The sequence below is a fragment of the Agrilus planipennis genome, unplaced genomic scaffold (genome assembly GCF_000699045.2).
Source record: "Agrilus planipennis isolate EAB-ADULT unplaced genomic scaffold, Apla_2.0 scaffold198, whole genome shotgun sequence".
NCBI lineage: Eukaryota > Metazoa > Arthropoda > Insecta > Coleoptera > Buprestidae > Agrilus > Agrilus planipennis.
The window spans coordinates 65,647-85,443 of NW_020438930.1; the positions used below are offsets into that span (position 1 = coordinate 65,647).

General features: G+C 32.0%; 1 protein-coding gene across 4 annotated transcripts in view; it reads right to left on the bottom strand.

The window, feature by feature from the left end:
* Positions 1-4,084: 4,084 nt before the first annotated feature.
* Positions 4,085-19,797, bottom strand: part of LOC108739346 — a 62,158-nt gene continuing 46,445 nt past the window's right edge. For 3 of the 4 annotated variants that reach the window (XM_025974177.1, XM_018473208.1, XM_018473207.1), the window contains 6 exons: positions 12,623-12,748; positions 12,397-12,471; positions 11,778-11,853; positions 7,033-7,157; positions 6,881-6,965; positions 4,085-6,727 (listed from right to left, as the gene is read on the bottom strand). In XM_025974177.1, the coding sequence (XP_025829962.1) occupies positions 4,092-6,727; positions 6,881-6,965; positions 7,033-7,157; positions 11,778-11,853; positions 12,397-12,420 (2,946 nt within the window). In that variant the 5' untranslated portion in view covers positions 12,421-12,471; positions 12,623-12,748 and the 3' untranslated portion in view covers positions 4,085-4,091. The remainder of the gene's footprint in view (positions 6,728-6,880; positions 6,966-7,032; positions 7,158-11,777; positions 11,854-12,396; positions 12,472-12,622; positions 12,749-19,797) is intronic. The other variant, XM_018473209.1, reaches the window with a different exon arrangement.

Here is a 19,797-nt window from a genome sequence, read left to right on the forward strand (position 1 = left end):
CATTGCTATCTTCAATTGCGTTTCACGGTCTTGATGTACTTCTTTGTTATTTATATTTTTCTGATTTTGAAAATGATTAATATAATATAACAGATATAACGTAAAAACGTCTGCCTAATAATATAAACAAATACATTAAATTGTTCGACACTATTTACACCAGCACCACTTATAAGCTAAACACAAAAATAAGTAATTGTTTTAAGAAAGCAGAATAAATTCGCTTTTTAAACAATGATTATGAGTCTTTGTTTAATGCATAGATTAAACACTGTTGCATGTGCACAATTCTGCAGATGAAGGAAATCCAAAAACGAATGAAATAAATCAGCATACACGATTAACCATGAATTGAATTGACGGTTAAAAATGTACTTAGACGTTAGAACGATTTAAAAATATGAGAAAGGGCAGCAAGACAATTCTCATAGACATTCTTGACAGGAGTTAATTTCGCGCCTGCGCAAAAGGTACGGAGTCTTGCGGTTTTTAGTGTCGCCTAATGATGAAGATACCGTGGATAGAGAAGGTTAGAAATGAAGAGGAATTAGAAAGAGTAAGAGAACAGAGGACTATATGGAAGTCAATAAGAAATAGGCGTGATAGGTTAGTAGGACACCTTCTCAGGCATGAAGGTCTAGTCAGAGACAGATTAGAGGCAGAAACGGATGTTAGGAGGTGCAGAGGTAGACCTAGATTAAATTACTGTTCGCAAATAGTTAAGGATAAGGTTGCTCTATGTTTAGGAAAATGCGAAGTTTAGCTCAGGATAGGAAAGAGGTGCGTGTTCAACCAGTCTTAGGACTGACGACCTCATGATGATGATGATGATACATGAACATGTCTCATTTTATCCTCACTTTACCCATGAATGAAACAGGAACAGAAATAATTTATTTTATATATCCAATTATAGTTGTATGTATATTTATTTATTTATTTAAAATTACATATACGAGGTGTGTTCAAAAAGTACTCGGAATTGTCGTTTTTTCAAAAAAATATTTATTTATTCGTCGTCTACATCAATGTGGTCCCCTTCAAAGTTTTCCCCCCCAGATATAATACACTTATGCCAGCGTTTTTTCCAATCTTCGAAGTACTCTTGATATTCACTTTTTGGTATGTTCTTTTCTTATTTCTTCAATCGAGGAAAAACGCCGTCCTTTCATGGGTCTCTTCAACTTTGGGAACAGGAAAAAGTCACACGGTGCCATATCTGGTGAATATGGAGGTTGGGGAATGACTACAGACGAGTGAGCAGGTGCGTTATCGTGGTGCAAAAGCCATGAATTGTTTTTCCATAAATCGGGGCGTTTTTTTCGGATTGCTTCACGCAAGCGTCGCATAACTTCAAGGTAATATTCCTTATTAACCGTACGACCTTGTGGTAAGAACTCTTGATGCACTATGCCATTATAATCGAAGAAAACAGTAAGCAAAACTTTGACATTTGATCGAACTTGACGTGCTTTTTTCGCTCTTGGTGACGTTGAATGCTTCCAGGTGGACGATTGTGCTTTGGTTTCGACATCATAACCGTACACCCATGTTTCATCACCAGTTATGACCCTTTCAATCAAACTTGGATCGTCGTTGACGTCATTTAACAGCTCCTGAGCGATGTTCATGCGATTGTTTTTTTGGTCACAATTCAGCAGTTTTGGAATGAATTTTGCTGTCACTCGTTTCATGCCCAAAACATTTGAAAAAATGTTATGACATGAGCCAATTGATATGCCAACTTCATCAGCAACTTCTCTAATTGTGATTCGGCGATCATTCATAACCATTTTTTCCACTTTTTTCACATTTTCATCGATTATTGAAAACGCTTATACCACTCGTAAACACTTATTTTTTTCATAGCAGACTCACCATAGGCTTTTTGTAACAGTTCACACACTTTGTTACACTTTATTTTATTTTTTACGCAAAATTTAATACAAATTCTTTGACTCTTCAATTCTTCCATTGTTTAAACAAGCAAAAATCGCCGAGCTCATAAAAACATGTCGAACCTTAGCGACTACCACAGACAAAGTAAACAGTGAATATAGCTGAAAATTTTATCATACTTAAGGGCATGTATACCAACACAATAAAAAAAAATTGACAATCGGACTCTCCAGACCCGCGAAATTTAAAAATTCCGAGTACTTTTTGAACACACCTCGTATACTTAGGTTAGAAACTTTCGAAATGTTGTGTTATAGGCGAATGTTGAGAATAACGTGGGTAAAAAAGGTTAGATATGAAGAGCTATTAGAAAGAATAGGAGAACAGAGGACTCTATGGAAGTCAATAAAGAATAGGCGAGATAGGTTGGTAGGACACCTTCTCAGACATGAAGGTCTAGTCAGAGACATATTAAAGGCAGAAACAGGAGTTAGGAGGGGTAGAGGTAGACCTAAGTTAGATTACTGTTCGCAAATAGTTAAGAATGTGGGTTGCTCTAGGTTTAGGGAAATGCGAAGTTTAGCTCAGGATAGGAAAGAGTGGAGGTACGTATCCAACCAGTCTTAGGACTGACGACGATGATTATGATGATGACATATACACTTAGTTTATACGTATTCGAAAACTTACAACAAATCTTACAATAAACATAAGAAGGTACCCATATATAAGCAAGCAATACGATTGTCTCAAACATAATACATATACATTTATTTCCGTTTTATATAAATTGTGCTTTATACGTAGCAGTCTAAAAATTATCTAAAATTATATCACCATGGATACGTATCCGTTGTTAATGTGTTTACTATTCGTTTATCATCATATGGACTGCGTGAAAGGTTACTTTGTTTAACTGTATATAGGTCATGATATTTTCTTGAAATAATTACGTTTCAATTCATCTCTACCAATTTATTGCGAAACAGACATTTAAAATAATCATCGAATGTAATTTCCTTAATTTTAGCCTGTTTTACTACGCTATGTTCTTTTTTAATTACTTAGTTCATTAATTTCTGTTTTAACACAAAAAATATTTTTCACATTAATATTTCGTATTAACCACTATTAATAATTAAAAATGTCATAGAATATTTAAGTTAGGTGTTTGACTACGCAAGAACAAAGACAAAAAAGAGATTAGTGGAAATAAATAAGCAAATTTAAAAAATGTACACAGTGACTACAAATAAACCGAGACACTGGTGTGCCAACTGAGCATCCATGCTGATGTAAGTGGAGATTGTATTATTGTAAAATGGAAAAACTACCACGATTAGTTCATAAATTTTATTATACAAATGTAACTGTTGACAGTAACGTACATAGACAAATTACCTATATTTAAATACAATTATTGATTACTCTGCAAGCACCAACCAACCAACAAAAATACTTATTTTTTATTGGTCAATATTTATAAATTTAGTAACCATTAAATTAAAACCCTTGCTCGACAAAGGCACTTGATTTTTTCATACAAAAAACACTCTTAACTTTTAAATTTCTCATATTACACTAATATTATTAATCAAAATAATGGGATTATTATACAAATATCAATACCTTACCACATCAAAAACAATTATGTAATTTTAAAAACATGAGCACTAAAAATGCAATAAATGTTCATTCAGATTTTGCAAGATGATTTGTTTACTTTAATGAAATAAAAAAGTTCACATAAGACTTAAAAACAAAATATATAAAATTTTAAATATTTTTTACTAAAAATGAACGAGAAAGAACTGTCGGATTTTATTATAATACGACATGGATCTTTTTCACGTTTAAATGCTTTTAATCATTTCATATTTTATAAAATAATCGTGATATAAAATACATAACATATGTACATTTTTTTGAATATTAGTATTTTAGTACATATTACGTACAAATTATAATTACATACATCTATAATTTAACAAGGAACTAATAATGTAATAGAAAGTTCAGTTAAAATAATTAATAGCGAGTGAAATGTTTTCCTGTAACGAAGATAATTTCATTTATTTTATTTTTCTTATAAATCAATATAACGGTTCATTCATTTTAGTATAATTTGAAATCACAGCTCGTTCTTTATTATCATTTTCTGCGTTATAAACAAGTTTTACTAGTCAAATATTTTAAGGGCTTTTTTTTTTTAGAGCTTCCTGCGCTCTTTTTTCCCACTCAGCTTTCCGTTGAATAAAATTTTTTGGCAAAGTGGGAAAATCTTTATTTTCCAAATCGCTCTTAGTCGAAATATCGTGAATTACCTCACTTTGAATGATCGTTTTAAATACTTGTTCTTTAATATCCTCTTGTTGTTTGCTAATGTTAATCCAACTTTTACTATTTGTGTCTATTTTTTCAGTCTTAGATTTTTCAGCAAACGAACCATGTGTATGAATTTTACCTTGTACAATAGACTCTTGAACTCGAGGCATATTCAAGCTGGTACTTCGGGGAAAACCGGAAAATTTATTGTTAAAGGGTTTTCTGAAAATTACTTCAACCGAATCATTTTGAGAGGGCTCTTTAATAGCTTTTTCTGATTCCCTTATATTTTCAACTACTGCAAGTCTGTTGGCGTCTTTGTCCCTAAAAGGAAGTGTCCTACTTTCTAATGGAGAGTCATGTTGATTTTCTTTATCGCTATCTCGAGATTTAAGTGAATTAGTGTCCACTGTCAAATCTTCCTTTTTAAATTTTCGTATTTCTTCTTGCAATATTTCTTCATCTTCATCCTTAATTTTAAGAGATCTTCTTGCAAAAACTTTCATCAATTCTGGTTCATCTTCTTCCCTTTTTCTTCCACCTGATTTTCTCCTATAAGTAATGCAATCAGATATTACGCCGTTTTGTAAACTACTTGCGGAGGATGTTCTACTACTATTACTAATTTCACTTTTAGTGCAATCGAGCTTGTCCAAACTACTTTGTAATGATTTAATATCCAAATCGTCTGGAGATTTCCTAATACAATCAACAATTTCTAAACTATTTGATTTGCTTTTTAATAGCGATTTACAGCTTTTAATTTCTTCATTACATTTTTTAATTGGTGGAGGGTATTGGAATTGATCATCTGCGTTCTTTTTATAAAAATGATTCGAGGTAGGAGACGAAAGTGCAGAAATACTGTCAGTAGGAGATTTCTTACTGTCATTTGGGCAATTATCTTTTTCAAAAATTTCAATTTCATCTCTACTAAATCTACGTCTCCTATTATCTAACTTAGGAGAAATCATTTCAAAATTAAAGGTATTTTTTAATTTATGCTCTACATCTGAATCTACATTTTTAGGAGAATGCAAATTGGCAGTTAAAACTATATTTTTTATAGGTTTTGGATCAACTTTATTTAGTTGGATATTTAAAAATTCCGGTATGCTTTTTTTGAAATTAGAACTGTTACAAGTTTGTTTAAGCTGAATTTTAGTAACTGATATTCTCTGCTCTTTATTCGTTTGCTCTTGCATGTTCTTTTCTTTGGCTGCAATTTCATTGACATTTTTTTGTTCATCGGTTTGGATGTACCTTTCAGTCTTTTCTTCTATTACACTCTCACTTTCAATGCTGCGAATAAAACAATTCTTTTCACTCTCGGATGTGTTACAGACCGATACTACGGCCTTATGACTAGGACCACAAACGATAACGTCGTTATTTGTTGTTAAACTGTCTAAATATTCAGTGGAACTTGTCCTGTTTGAATTAATTGAGTTTATACTTTCATTAGAGTCTAATCTATGGAACAGTTGTTTCTCAGCATTTACAATTTCCTGAGGTGTTTCTGTAGTCTCATATTTGGTTTGTATATCTCTAGAAGAATTTTCCTTATTTGAATCTGTAACCATAAATTGACAAAAAATTTTCTGCTTCGCAATTTCATTACTGTTGCAGTCATTTACCGTCTTACCATCTTTAAAACTATGTGATTTTGCGACACTTTTATGCTCAATTAAAGTCTCGTTACTTGGCAGATCAGTTAAAGATTTAAAACCAATTTCATCCAATTCATAATTATGGTGCATGGCTCTTTGTTGCAAGGAAGAAAGTCCGGTTATTTTAGGTTTGTGCATACACTCTTCTTTCATATCAAAATGTTTCGTTTTGAATTCCCCGCGATTTTCGAAATGTTTAATTTTGGTCTCCTCTTTCAATAATTTTGGAGACTTAGGTGATTCAACAGGAGGTCGCGGAGGTTTCGCTCCGTTTGCATTTACGGTGAACGCATGGTTTTTAAAGTGATTCTGAAGTTCCTGTTGCAGTGGAGAAGTTCCAGTTAAAATTTCGGGGGAAGCTTTTGGAGCGCCGTGTTGTTCTGTATGACGATTCATTAATTCTGGAGATGCTGGAATATCAATGGGCTGAACACGCTGTCGTGCAGCTGGTCCAGTTCTTTGCAACAGTGTAGGCTTTACAGAGACGTTTGTTTTAATCGACCGATTGGTTTGCAGTTGAGCACTAGAATATGGAAAGATGGAGACAGTTTCTTGTTTACTGGTGGCTTTCTTTTTTCTTCCGCTTCGCCTGGGAAAAAACCTTCCGAATATAGAATGGCTTTTCTGATCCTTTTCTTCGTGTCCCTCTTCGACGGGACCGATAGAATTTTGGGATTTGCTGCCAACGCTTGATTGGCTTCTGCTCAGCTTGCTCAAGTCTTCAGGTCCTGCTAAACCGGGTGGTAAAGAAGAACATTTTAATCGTGTTTCATTTGAAACTTGAGTTCGATTGCTGCTCAAGTTCATGCCTGCATTGATCTCGCTAAATATTTCTGAAAATAAAAGTCATGTATTAATTACCATTATTTATATCAAGTATTTCAAGTAATGTATAATAATAAAAGAGTCGATCCACTGTTAAATTTTTATCTTCTAACATTAAACTGAAAAGTGATACAACTAAAATATTTTCTACATTTAGGTACCTTTCGTGGATTCTGGTGTAAGACTTCTGTTAGCTGACCATTCTTCATTTACTTCAGGTGTAGTAGGTAATGTAGTCCCGCTCAACTAGGACAAAAAGATATTAAGGTATTTTTTTTGTTAATTTGCACATCTAAATGCTTCATTTAGTTACCTGTTGAATATTTTTCCTTCTGGGTGCTCCATGAGTACGTTTAGGTCGTACCGCAACTCGGTGATGAGCAGCCGCGTGATTAAGAGGGGTTGAAATACTAGTCAATCCAATTCCAAAATCAGAATCTGAAATCATTACTTTGTAATAACATAAACTGATATATAGAGAGCATACGTATAATTTACAGATAATTTATATAGGGTGTCTCACGGTGACCACCCATTAGAATATTTCGGAAACTTTTAACTTTGAAAATTTGAATAATAGCATTATTGGGTATGCTTTCCTCAATTAAAATAATGGCATCTATGTAGCACTTTCGGTTATATCGGAGAAACTGATATATAGAGAGCATACGTATATTTACAGATAATTTATATAGGGTGTCTCACGGTGACCACCCATTAGAATATTTCGGAAACTTTTAACTTTGAAAATTTGAATAATAGCATTATTGGGTATGCTTTCCTCAATTAAAATAATGGCATCTATGTAGCACTTTCGGTTATATCGGAGAAACTGATATATAGAGAGCATACGTATATTTACAGATAATTTATATAGGGTGTCTCACGGTGACCACCCATTAGAATATTTCGGAAACTTTTAACTTTGAAAATTTGAATAATAGCATTATTGGGTATGCTTTCCTCAATTAAAATAATGGCATCTATGTAGCACTTTCGGTTATATCGGAAGTTAACATCAACTTCGTTATTTTTAATGGAACACCCTGTACATTATGACGGTTTAAATTCTACTTATTTCCTACTTCTAACATTTGCCATATTCGAGATATTAATTTTTTTGTAAAAAGTAACAAGCAGTAGATAGTGAAAAAGCATGCCTGTTTTACAGTAAGAAAGCTAGAGCAATTATATTATTAGGAGAAAAAGCTCAAGCTTGCTGTTCATGCTTTCGAAGTGGGTTAATTACATACAAAGTGTTAGATATATAATAGCGAATTTGGTTAAGTTTAAACAATCGTATGTCCGTTTTTTCAAATGGAACATCCTGTCTGTTTTATGCAGATTTTTATTTTCTTTCGAATGGTACTAGGCTTCCCTATACCCATATCCTCTAGTTTTTGAATTACTTTCTGCTCTTTATGGAAGCACCGAAAATCATTTAATTTTTACGAAAATACCTGTGAAATTATTAGCATAACATCAAAAAAATAATATAAATTTAATCGGTCACCTTGTTACATATGAGTTTATACTCGAACGATTAAAGTAATGTATGACAATGAAATTATTCACAAATATTATAAACACAAATAATAAAGGAAAGAAATTTATGACCTAAAATGTTTGAAGTTGAATTGAACAAAGAAATTTGAAATGTAAATAAAGTAAATAATAACCGTAGATCAAACTAAATGGAAAAGTTTTTGAATAAAAATAATTGTTAAAATACAGATAATTATTAGCACTAAACAATTATTATCAACTGATATCGTTTTAATTATTTATTTCATTTTTTGTTTATATACTTTTTTTACTATTATTGCGATTGATTTCTTAAAGTTCTTCTCAATTTGAATACGTATTTTCATCTTCCATTCTTAAAAAGAATATTTAATTACTAAACTATCAGTACCTATGGGTGTTTGAGTAACAACAATTAACTTCGTAAAAAATTAAACGATTTTAGTTCAATTTGAAAAAATGGACCTACGATTGTTTGAAGTTTCGCTTGAAATCGCTATAAAATGTTTAACACCTTATATGTAATTAACCCTCTTTGAAAGTATGAACAGGAAGCTTTAGGCGTACAGCTACCTCTACTGAGAATATTGTTGCTCTAGCTTCCTTCTGTAAATCAGGCATGCTTTTTCGCTACCTACTTTGTGCTACTTTAAAAAAAAAATATCTCCAAAACGGTAAATTTTAGGAAGTAGCAAAGCCTCATAAATATCTACCTAAAATCATAAGTAGAATTCAAAACCGTCATAATGCACAGGGTGTTCTATTTAAAATAACGAAGTTGGTATCAACTTCCAGTATAACCGGAATAGATGACGTTATTTTAATAGAAAAGAGCATAACACTATTGTACAAATTTTCAAAATTTAAATCAAAGCAGTTTCCAAAATATTCTAATTGGTGATCACTGTTAGGCATCCTGTATATAAAAACACAAGACAACACCCGCACGCAACAATAGATAGCTCAGTAGTATGTGCTCGCTTGTCATAACTTTTTTTTTCTTCTGCTGACGGAACAGCTCCGGTAACGCCGGGAATTACCGCCAGTAATTTATAAAAATTGTCGGTACTTAGTCATATTGTATTATTACATTGATATTGCGTGTGCGCCATCTACATAATCTGTACTGGTCTCTACGAAGCAAGTGAGTGAAGTTAGCAGCAGCGAATATTGAGTTCATTACTTGACATATTGAAATGTGATTATCTAGGTATAAAACTGGGAATGTAAATGATAATCATGAGATTGACATTTTAAAATAAGTAACAAAAAAGGTTCTAACAGCAACTACAATAATTCAATAAATTTTAAATGCAACTGTCAAAGTAATACTTGTGCTACTTCTATGAATAACAGTACCCAAGTTTTTTAATTAAAGAAAAACGTAAGTAGAACTCTTAGCATAAAATTTATTTTGATGTTAATTTCTTATGCATCACTAGCTTTCATTAACACGTTGGTCAACCTCTTCAGGCAATCAAAAAATACGTTAAAAGTAACCGTTAACAATATCGCACAGATCAGAATATTTCAAAAAACAATACCTATAAAATTTGTAATAACAAATACATAGTTATAACAATCATTTAAAAGAAACTATCGACGTGCGTAAATTACGACCGTTCTAAGGTTAATATAAAAAGTCTTATCTTCTTATTTATGTAAATCTATATATAGAGGGTGTTTCTTAAATAAGTACGTACGTTGGATTTGTGATAACTGTAAATGTGTTGATATATACGCATCATTAATTATTATATAAAAATTATCATTTCATCGAATTGCATTATCTTCTTTATTTATTTTTATAACACTATATTTACTTATATTATCTTCTCTATTAGATTTACTGTTTTTATAATCTCTTAACTTATTAAGCTTCTTTTTAAACTTCTTATTCACAGTACTGAAAAATTTGTAATATTTGAGAATTGTTAACTATAAGATTATGGTTCAATAGTTGTGATCAAAAATGGAATATATGCATGTATGTTACAAATTTTGTTTGCATGATTTTTTTATGTATGTTATTAGCTTGTACGAAATATTTTTGCGGTATATCTAAGAATAACGTACCAATAAGTCTACATCTATTCACAATATGTTTAGGTAAAAGATCGTGTAATTTGCATCTGATAAGGAATCTTCTCCTAGGGAACTGTAGTGCTTACTTTTTCTTTAACTTGGAAACTTCATGTGCTAAATTACCAGAGACCATATTGTTTCTTAATGATAATAACCAACGTGTTCACGAAAGCTAGCAATGCATAAGAAATTAACATCAAAATAAATTGTATACCCAGAGTACCAATTACGTTTTCATTGATCTTCTGCTTTCATTTGTTTATCATACATAATGCAGGGTGTAACAGAAATAGAAATAAGTGCACAACTTGCAGGAGGTGCTAGGGTATTACAAAACAAGAAAATTATGTAAATGTATATCTGAAAGTTCATCGTCTTCCAAAAAAACATAGTTGAAAGTACAGGAAAATGTAATTTTGGACCTAGAAAGAAATGCGGTATTGGAACGCCGTATTCAATCAGCTAGTATCATCAGCGTTGTATTTCTATATTATTTTTGTATTCATGCATTGTTTGTTATTTATTAGATTACGTTAACATCATAATCATCATCATAAGATGGTTAGTCATAAGACTAGTTGGACCCGCACCTACACTCCTTCCTATCTTCAGCTAATCTTCGCATTTTCCTAAAACTAGAACATCCCACACCCTTAACTATTTGCGAACATTTACTTACTCTAGGTCTACCTCTACTCCTCTTAACTTCTGTTTCTGCCTCTAATATGTCTCTGACTAGACCTTTATGGCTGAGAGGGTGTCCTACCAACCTATCTCGGTATGATTTTTGACATAAAGGTGAACCTCTTTAAATTGCAAGATCAGTGCGTGATTTTCTAGACGAGCAGCTTCTTAGACGATGGATTGGATTCTTTGCATGGGATTATATGAAACAGTGCATGTATTAAACCGCAATGCACAACCATAATCAAATGTACAGTCGCGTGATAATCGCTGCAAATGAAATATGCCAAATACCAGATATTTCTGGATTACATACTCAGAAAATTTCGGTAAACGTCTCGAAATTTGTCTTCTAGCACGGGGTTTTAATTTCGAACAATTTTACCAATACATTACACATAGTTGTAATTGTTGTTCCCGGAACTAGTAACTCCCAGATAAGTATCCAGCACTGCTTAAATTCTACATCGTAGTAGTTGCAGAGCTTTTATCTCATGTTAGGTTTAATATTCGGTAGTTACGCACATTCATGGGCGGCTTACACAAAGCTCCCCACTTATTTCTGTTACACCCAGCATAAGCTATGCCTGAGAATTGTAGGTTGTATTGTTTTTACAGTAGTGAAGTAGAGTAAACGTATACATAAGTAATACGTTACTCTATATTTGCCTGTTGTAATACAATCTAGCATGAAAGATAATACATGCCTTATGTTGAATTGGTCCACATGCAATCTTATAAAAAAGCGATAATATTTCAAATTACCTTGCTTTTCTATTATTTTCTTCTCAAAAAGAGAGACTTTTGACGAATGCCGTGACGACTGCAGTCCAATAGAATCCTTTAAAATAGAATATCCTGTATAGTATGGATGTATTTGTAAGCATGTAATATTTTTAACTTATATATATATTTTCTTAATGTACCTTTAAAAATTATAAATAATACTAATCGAGAAAATAAAAATGACAGTGTACATATATATATACAGTAGAACTTGATTATGGTGTCACTCTAGAAACAAAGATATTTTAACGTAATAATTGAGTGTCATTATTAATGGAAGTTTGCACGGTATACATCTGCAAGGCAAACTGAACAATTTCGGAAGCACATTGCACGAACTGTGTTAGTCCATACGGTAAGTGTCGTCGGACGAAAGTACCAGCAAAAAACGACCGTTTCAGGGATTCGTAACAATAAAAATATGATGTTATATCTAATTTTGTTTTCATTGTTAACAGACATTTTTTGCATTGATTTGAATGAATTTGGATAGCTATTAAAAACTGACGTTGCTTACAGAGTTGTGACCAAGTTTATTCAAATTCCACTGTACAAAAGCTTTTTATGTAATAATTGTAATATTACGTATACTACTTACCTCCTCTGTGTCCGAACTGCCCATGCTAAGTAACGATCCATCGCTACACGTACTATGAGATTTGGTATTATGATCCTACAATAAAAAATAAACGTGTTACGTGTTCTAATAGTAAACTACTCAAAAGTTAGTATGATTATGCAAATTTAAAACTGAATAGCTTCATAATATATTGACGGTGTGAATCGCATTGCATATATATACGTATGTGTGGCATTTGACTTACATTGATAGGAACAAATGGACTATCAGTTGTTGTAGGCGAATTACATGGGCTATGTGGTAAACCTTCGTCGTCTTCACTCGTGTCACCCCTTCCACGCCTTAAACGCAATCTTTCGCTCAGTTCATTCTGGAAGAAAGATGTTCAAAATCAAGGATGCTTTCTGTCGTCTTAAGAATAATTAATTTTCAAAATTGTAAATTAGGAAAATCCATAATTATTTTAACATCTCGAAAAACAACAATAGATATTCGTGTCCATTTTGTGTGTGAAAGGTGTTTTATTGTGTGAGCAAAATATTTCTTAATTGAAAGTGTTCTTATATTCTCACTGTTACACGATAAGTAAATTAATGTCGAGTAATCTATTTCTTTGGGATAAAAACGATGATGTGACTTTTAAAGGTTTATTTACACCAATATTCCACTAACTAAATAATATACTTATGATTAATAAACAATATGGAAAATTCTGAGTATCTGAGTTAAAAGTTATTTCAATTATTGTTATTGAAGTCTGATTCGATTCTGCTTTTTTTCAAACTATATTTACATTAGTTTTAAACCAAACCAGCTTACTAATAAAGTGGGGGTTGAGAAAGAAACCCAAACAGCATACCAGAGGGTTCAGCACGACCCTAACAACAAACGAATAACTCACTGCGCACTTCATCCGGTACTTGTCTGACCGTGGATACTCATTTTCCTGTTTATGATTTCATAAATTAGTAAGTCTCGCAATAAATGGAACGTGATACAACAAAAGAAAACCATGAAAAATAGCACAAGAGAATAATAAACATAATAATACTAAATTCTGAAAATATTAAATTACTGTTAAAATAGGTAAGAAATAAAATTATATGAATATATTATTGCGTGGAATGCAACATATCGGCCGCCTTGAACGCCTTGCGTTCAATTATTTAAATTATACATTTGTGTGTTACAGTAACAATGCATCATGAAATGACTCTAAAATGTTTATGATAGCTTATTACTAAGACTTAAAGATTAGGTACTATTAAAACATATTACTAATTTCTAGTCTACAACCTTGCAAAAATATGGACGGTGGGAGTAGCGGAAAAGAAAAGGTTAGACGCGTCAGAACTGTGGTGTTATAGGCGAATGGATACTGTGGATAGAGAAGCTTAAAAATGAAGAGGTATTAGAAAGAATATAAGATTAGAGGACTTTAAGGAAATCAATAAGAAATAGGTGAGATAGGTTGGTAGGACACCTTCACAAGCATGAAAGTGTAGTCAGAAACATGTTAGATGCAGAAATAGGAGTTAAAAGGAGTAGAGGTAGACCTAGATTAGATTACTGTTCGCATATAGTTAAGGATGTGAGTTGCTCAAGTTTTGGAAAATGCGAAGATTAGCTCAGGATAGGAAAGAGTGGAGGTGCGTGTCCAACAGTTTTAGGATTGACGACCTTTGATGATGATGATGATGAATTGTTTAATTATATGAGTAGTGGAGATATTTTTTTCACACTTCTTTTATACAGTCCGTTTTAAATTTTCATCGTCACAACACGCACAACACTGTCTTGACCAGGATGAAGCTCGATAATGCGGCCGAGACACGAATGCATAGGATTTAATAGTCGCCAATGTGTCCACTTTGATGTTTTCATTTCTATTTAAGTGTCATTTACTTATATGAAGTTCATTCAGATATTCTTTATACCGCCTTTGCCAAAAATGCTATTTTATCAGTTGTATTTGTTGCCACAACGATAATTGGGTGACATCCTGTTCTGGCATGCTCGTTAAATAATCTTCAAATGGAAAGGAAATGGACAGGGGGTAATTCTACTAAATCGTTAGGGTCACACGACAAGGAAGTCAAAGGTCTGAAATTCAAGATAGATTCAATTTGCACGATACATGTATCAAATTGTTCATCTTTGGCCCTATTGTACAGTATAAATGGTGTTTGAATTATTTTACGGCCGCCTACCACAGCCTTCCAAAATGAGGCGATCGAGGTGGTGAAAAGTGCTAGCTGATTTCTTCATCTTTGAGATAATGTGAAATTTTACTATTATTTTCAGCAGATAAGAAAAAGGCCCTTTTCTTTACAATTTCATTTTTTGTTCCTATAAAATTAGTAGCATTATCCGAGCATGCGTTTTTAGGTTTACGCTGTGGAGCAACGAAACGTTTAATAGCTTTCCGTCGCTAATTTTGTGACAAGCTCTAGATGAATTGCTTTCGTACTAAAGCAAAGAAATACTGTTACGTATGATTTGAATTTATTTTTATTTCAGATATTTTCCTTTAACAGAAATGGACCACAATAATCGATCCCCTTCAAATGATCTAGATTGTGTAAGTTGAGACTTTAGTAACTTATCCATTATATAATTTAGCAATTTAGGGCTCAATTTCGAGCACTGAATGCATTCGTGTATAATATAACGCATTAGATTATTACCGTTAACTGGACAATAATTACGCCTTACTGAATTTAACGTTGCTTGTACACCTTTGATGACCAAGCCGGGCCATGCAGCCAAAGGGCATTGTTTAGTAATTCGATGGGTGTTTGACCGCATAGTTCCAATCATTGATATTTGTATGTATGCTACACGGTTAGCAACGAATGTTTTAAATTGGTGAGGGGAAGTTATAATCCAATAAAGAACAATAGTTGAGTCGAACCATAATTTCACTTTATTATAAGATAAATTTAATGATTTTCCAACTAATTTCAACAGCTTTGCGAGTAAAAGTACAGCATACAACTCTAATCTGGGTATAGACTTGATTTTAAGAAGAGCAACTCAAGATTTAGCACAAATCAACTGTATTGAGCATTGATTAGATTTGTTAATTGATCTTACATATAAACAGGCTCCATAAGCATACTTGCTGGCATCACAGAAGCCATGTATTTGTATGTCTGTCGTATAGGTTAAAACTATTTTTCTAAGTACTTTAAATTTATTTAACAGGGGCAATTTACCCACCTTGTAGAAATAATTTGTAAAACAGATTCGTTCCAATCTAACTTGACTTGCATAATGCATTTAGCTAATATGATAACAGAACCAGACTGTCCCAATGGATAAAAAATTGGGCAATTTGAACTTTAAAACCCCTACTTTATTTGACGCTCATGTATGTAATTTAATAGTTACATTGCTTTGATTATTTTTATCTGAATCAATATGTAGCAAGAAATGATGATGTTTGTGACATGTTCTACAATTTGATGCAGAGCATTTATCTCGTAAGCAATTGCTACATAATCGCCTTTCTCTTGCCGCATTTCCCCCATCTCGTGGATTCAATATTAAGAATTTTTCACATTTATATATAAGGTGATTACCCTTACAAAATTTACAAACATATGAATTTTGAATTCCTATAAATGTGTTTGTTCTAGGATTTGATTTTAAATGATGGCTAACGTTTTTATATTGATTAACGCATAAACGTGCATTAATGCTTTTTCCTTTAAAGTTCTTATACTCTGTGGAGATTCCTTTGTAACTTCAGGAATATCCATAATTGCCCTAATGTGAGTATAAACTATTACGCGCTGCCTATCACAACTTTGTTTTAATAAATCCCAAGATACAAAATAATTTTCTTCAGTAGCTGCTAAAGGATGAATTATTGAGGTTAATTCTCCACCTAATGCATTTTAAGAAGGTGAAATTTTTGTACAGCGGGAATGTCTTTATCATTATGAACTGACATTTGAAATGTGTAGTGGAAACTATACCATTCCATTGGATTCCGATCAAACGGTCATATAACTATCTTAGGTAACAATACATTTACTTGTTGACCTGTTATCTGAATCTAAAGAAGATGTCTTAAAAATAGTTGCTGCAGAAGAATTAAAACCACGTTTTTTCTATTTATAATTTTAGCGCATTAAAAATAATAATCATTTTCAAACTTGTAGAACAAACAAAATAGCTCAAACCCCAACTCCAAAACACGACACTAGTTGTCCGAAGCACTTTTTGGTAACAAGGTTACCTTATTCAGGGACTAAAGTGAATTGTTCAGTTAATATTTAAATCTGGAACAATCATTTACTCAACAATTACCTGTCTCGGACAGAAATTAAAGAACAAGTTTATTTTGACAAATTTTAATAGTTCAATACTAGATTTAAGAGATAGTTAGACCAGCACAATTAGGTTTATACGTAGGAATAGAGCTATAACGAATGGATTTAAATGTTTCTGGATTTTTTTAAATTTCTTATACGATAATGTAAAATGTTTACCCCTCGAAACCTTTCGCTTTTTTATATTTTTAATTTTTGAAGGATATGGCAACATCAACAGCACTAAATCAACTGAATGATATCGCTGAACATTGAATAATGTCTTAACAGACTCAATTTTTACTGAAAATATGACTCTAAAAATTCGCCAAGAAAAGTTGCTTGCAAACAGCAATAATAAAAGTAGATTCATCGAAATGTTAAGGATGAAACTAGCTGATAATAATATTTCCTCGTGTTAAGCGAAAAGTGATGCTGATACTTTAATCATACAAACGAAAATTAAGATTGAATCAGAAAATCTTGTTGTTGTTGAAGATACTAATGTGTAAGTTTTATTAACAGTTTAACACCTCCGCATAGAAAAATATATTTTCTCAAACAAGTAAAGAAACGGTATCCGTAAAAAGTTACTAAATAAACGCTTTGAGCAAACATTGGCAAAATGTGTAAGAAGCATATTTTATTTTTACATGCATTAATTGGATGTGATATAATTTTAACGTTTTATAAACAGTTTATAAACTATTAAAAACATTAAAATTTATAATAATTACTACTTAGCATAAGTTGTAGTTAACGTTTCTAGCATTTCTTCGCTCTTTGGAGATTATACCCTTTACAAATTAATTTTAAAAAAGTTCAAAGAAAAACAAAGTTGCGGTAATTTTAAGTAGGTAAACTTTTTAATTTATAGCATCAGTAATCCAAAAGAAAAATCATTCAAATCCATTTGCTATAACTGCGTTCCATCATTTTTCATTTATTATGACTAATTGCACTGGACTAAATATTGATTCAAAGATTTTTGTAGATACTGGTGCTATAAATTCGTTAATAAATCGTAAGTTTATAATTATTTTCAGAACTACATTTATAATGAACAGTTTCTATTTACAATTAGAACAATAATGACAGAAAGGCTATACACAACGAATGTTTATGACCCATTTCAGGAAGAGCGAAATTTATTTATTTATTAACATAAACGAGCACTATGCTTTTTACAAAAAATAATCTAATTCTAATAGATGCGTGGGTACAATACAATGCAGTGACAAGTAACTATAAACTAAAATATATAACCCAATTATCATAATGAAATAATAGGGATATGGTAACAGGTGAAATCCAAGGTTATAAAAATGAAAATAAGGCAAAAATATACGCACATGTATAATAAATTTAGATATATTCTAAGCCTAGTTTTGAAATAATCTGTGGATTCAATGGCTCTGATTTCTGATGATAAAAAATTGTATGCTCGACAGATTCTAGAAATTGGGAAAAACTGAATCTGATCGTTGACCGGCTCAAAAATATTTCTCGAATTACGTAAATGATAGTGAATGTTTCTGGAATGAAGTAGCGATGTAATTTCATCGCAATAAATAAGATCGTATTAAAAATGTTATAAATTTGGGAATCTTAAATTTGTTATATGCGAAATTATATTAATAATCCATAAAAAAAAATTTGTTTATGACACACAGAGTGCGAACAAACTTGTGTTAAACTTTCTCGAGTGCTTCTATGCTTTTATCAGTATATGGAGACAAATAATAGACCCATATGTCAATATAGGCAAAAATAATGATTTATACAATTGAATAGAGTAGTGGATTTGCAGAACCCGAGCCGATGGAGTAATTGAAGTTAATTGAGTCACATTTGCTTCTAGAAAAGGACATGTGATATTTGCCTAGGTTAATTGAAAGAACGTTGTCGGCAGACCATTTGAATAATAAATTACGATTAGATTGAAGTTTTAAGGCATCAGATATGCTGGATATAGAATAAAAAAGCTTGACGTCGTCAGCATAAATATATGAACAAAATTGATAACATTAACTATGTCATTGATAAAGACAATAAATAAAATTGGATCAAAAAGAGAACAATTTGGAAACGCCCAATAAATCATCAAATAATTTAGTGATTATAAGTACCAGCAACGCAAACAGCCCATTTACGATGTGGTAGATAAAATGTAAACCATTAGATAAATTTGTCTTCAATGCTCAAAAACCGAAGTTTAGTGATCCACTGTATCGGAAGCCTTAGAAAAGCCTACATAAATTAAATCTACTTGTGTGCCTTTCGCTAAAGCCTTAACAATGAAATCGTTGTAGAGCAGATTTGATACAGTCGATCTACTCTTTATAAAACCATGCTGATATCCTATTATTTAATGTAAATAAATGCCTGCCAAATATTCAGCAATAACTGAATCAAGAAGTTTGCTAGTTCAAATTGGCTTGCAGTTTTTTATATCCTATTTATCACCTTTTTTATGGATTGGTAGCACATATGTGCGTTTCCAGATTTCGGGAAAGCAACCATTACAAAGAGATAGATTGAAAAGTTTGAAAATGGGCGACTCCAGCACAGACCAGTACTTATTCATGAAGTAATGGACCAGTGTTGACATTGTCACCTAATTCAAGGAAAGCTATTTTCAACGATGTAGGTGTAATTATAAAAGCTACCTGATCGTCGATTTTATATTCAGTAAAATTATAATTAGATTTTATATAAAAAAAAGTATCCAGCAAAAAGAATAGCAGATTCACAGCGACGATTGAGTGAATGTAGTGGAAACTGTTAGTACATTTAAATTTATTAATGAATTTCTAGTCTTGGAATTCTATGCAAATCATGCTCTAACTAAACTAACTAAAAAAGGTTTTATTCAACTTGCAATGTTTGTTTGTTTGTTCACGTCAAATCTTTCAAGCTGAATTAGAACCACGTGCTCTTATCCTACGGAGTTGAATTTTTACACGATGGTTCAGTTCCGATTAAGTTCCATTTTAATATTAAGGACGACCTGAATCGACATCCAGGATTAGGTCCAGATTAAGGAACTCACTCAGTCACGAAATTTTGTGTATGCTATTTAATATGACAGTCATGATAA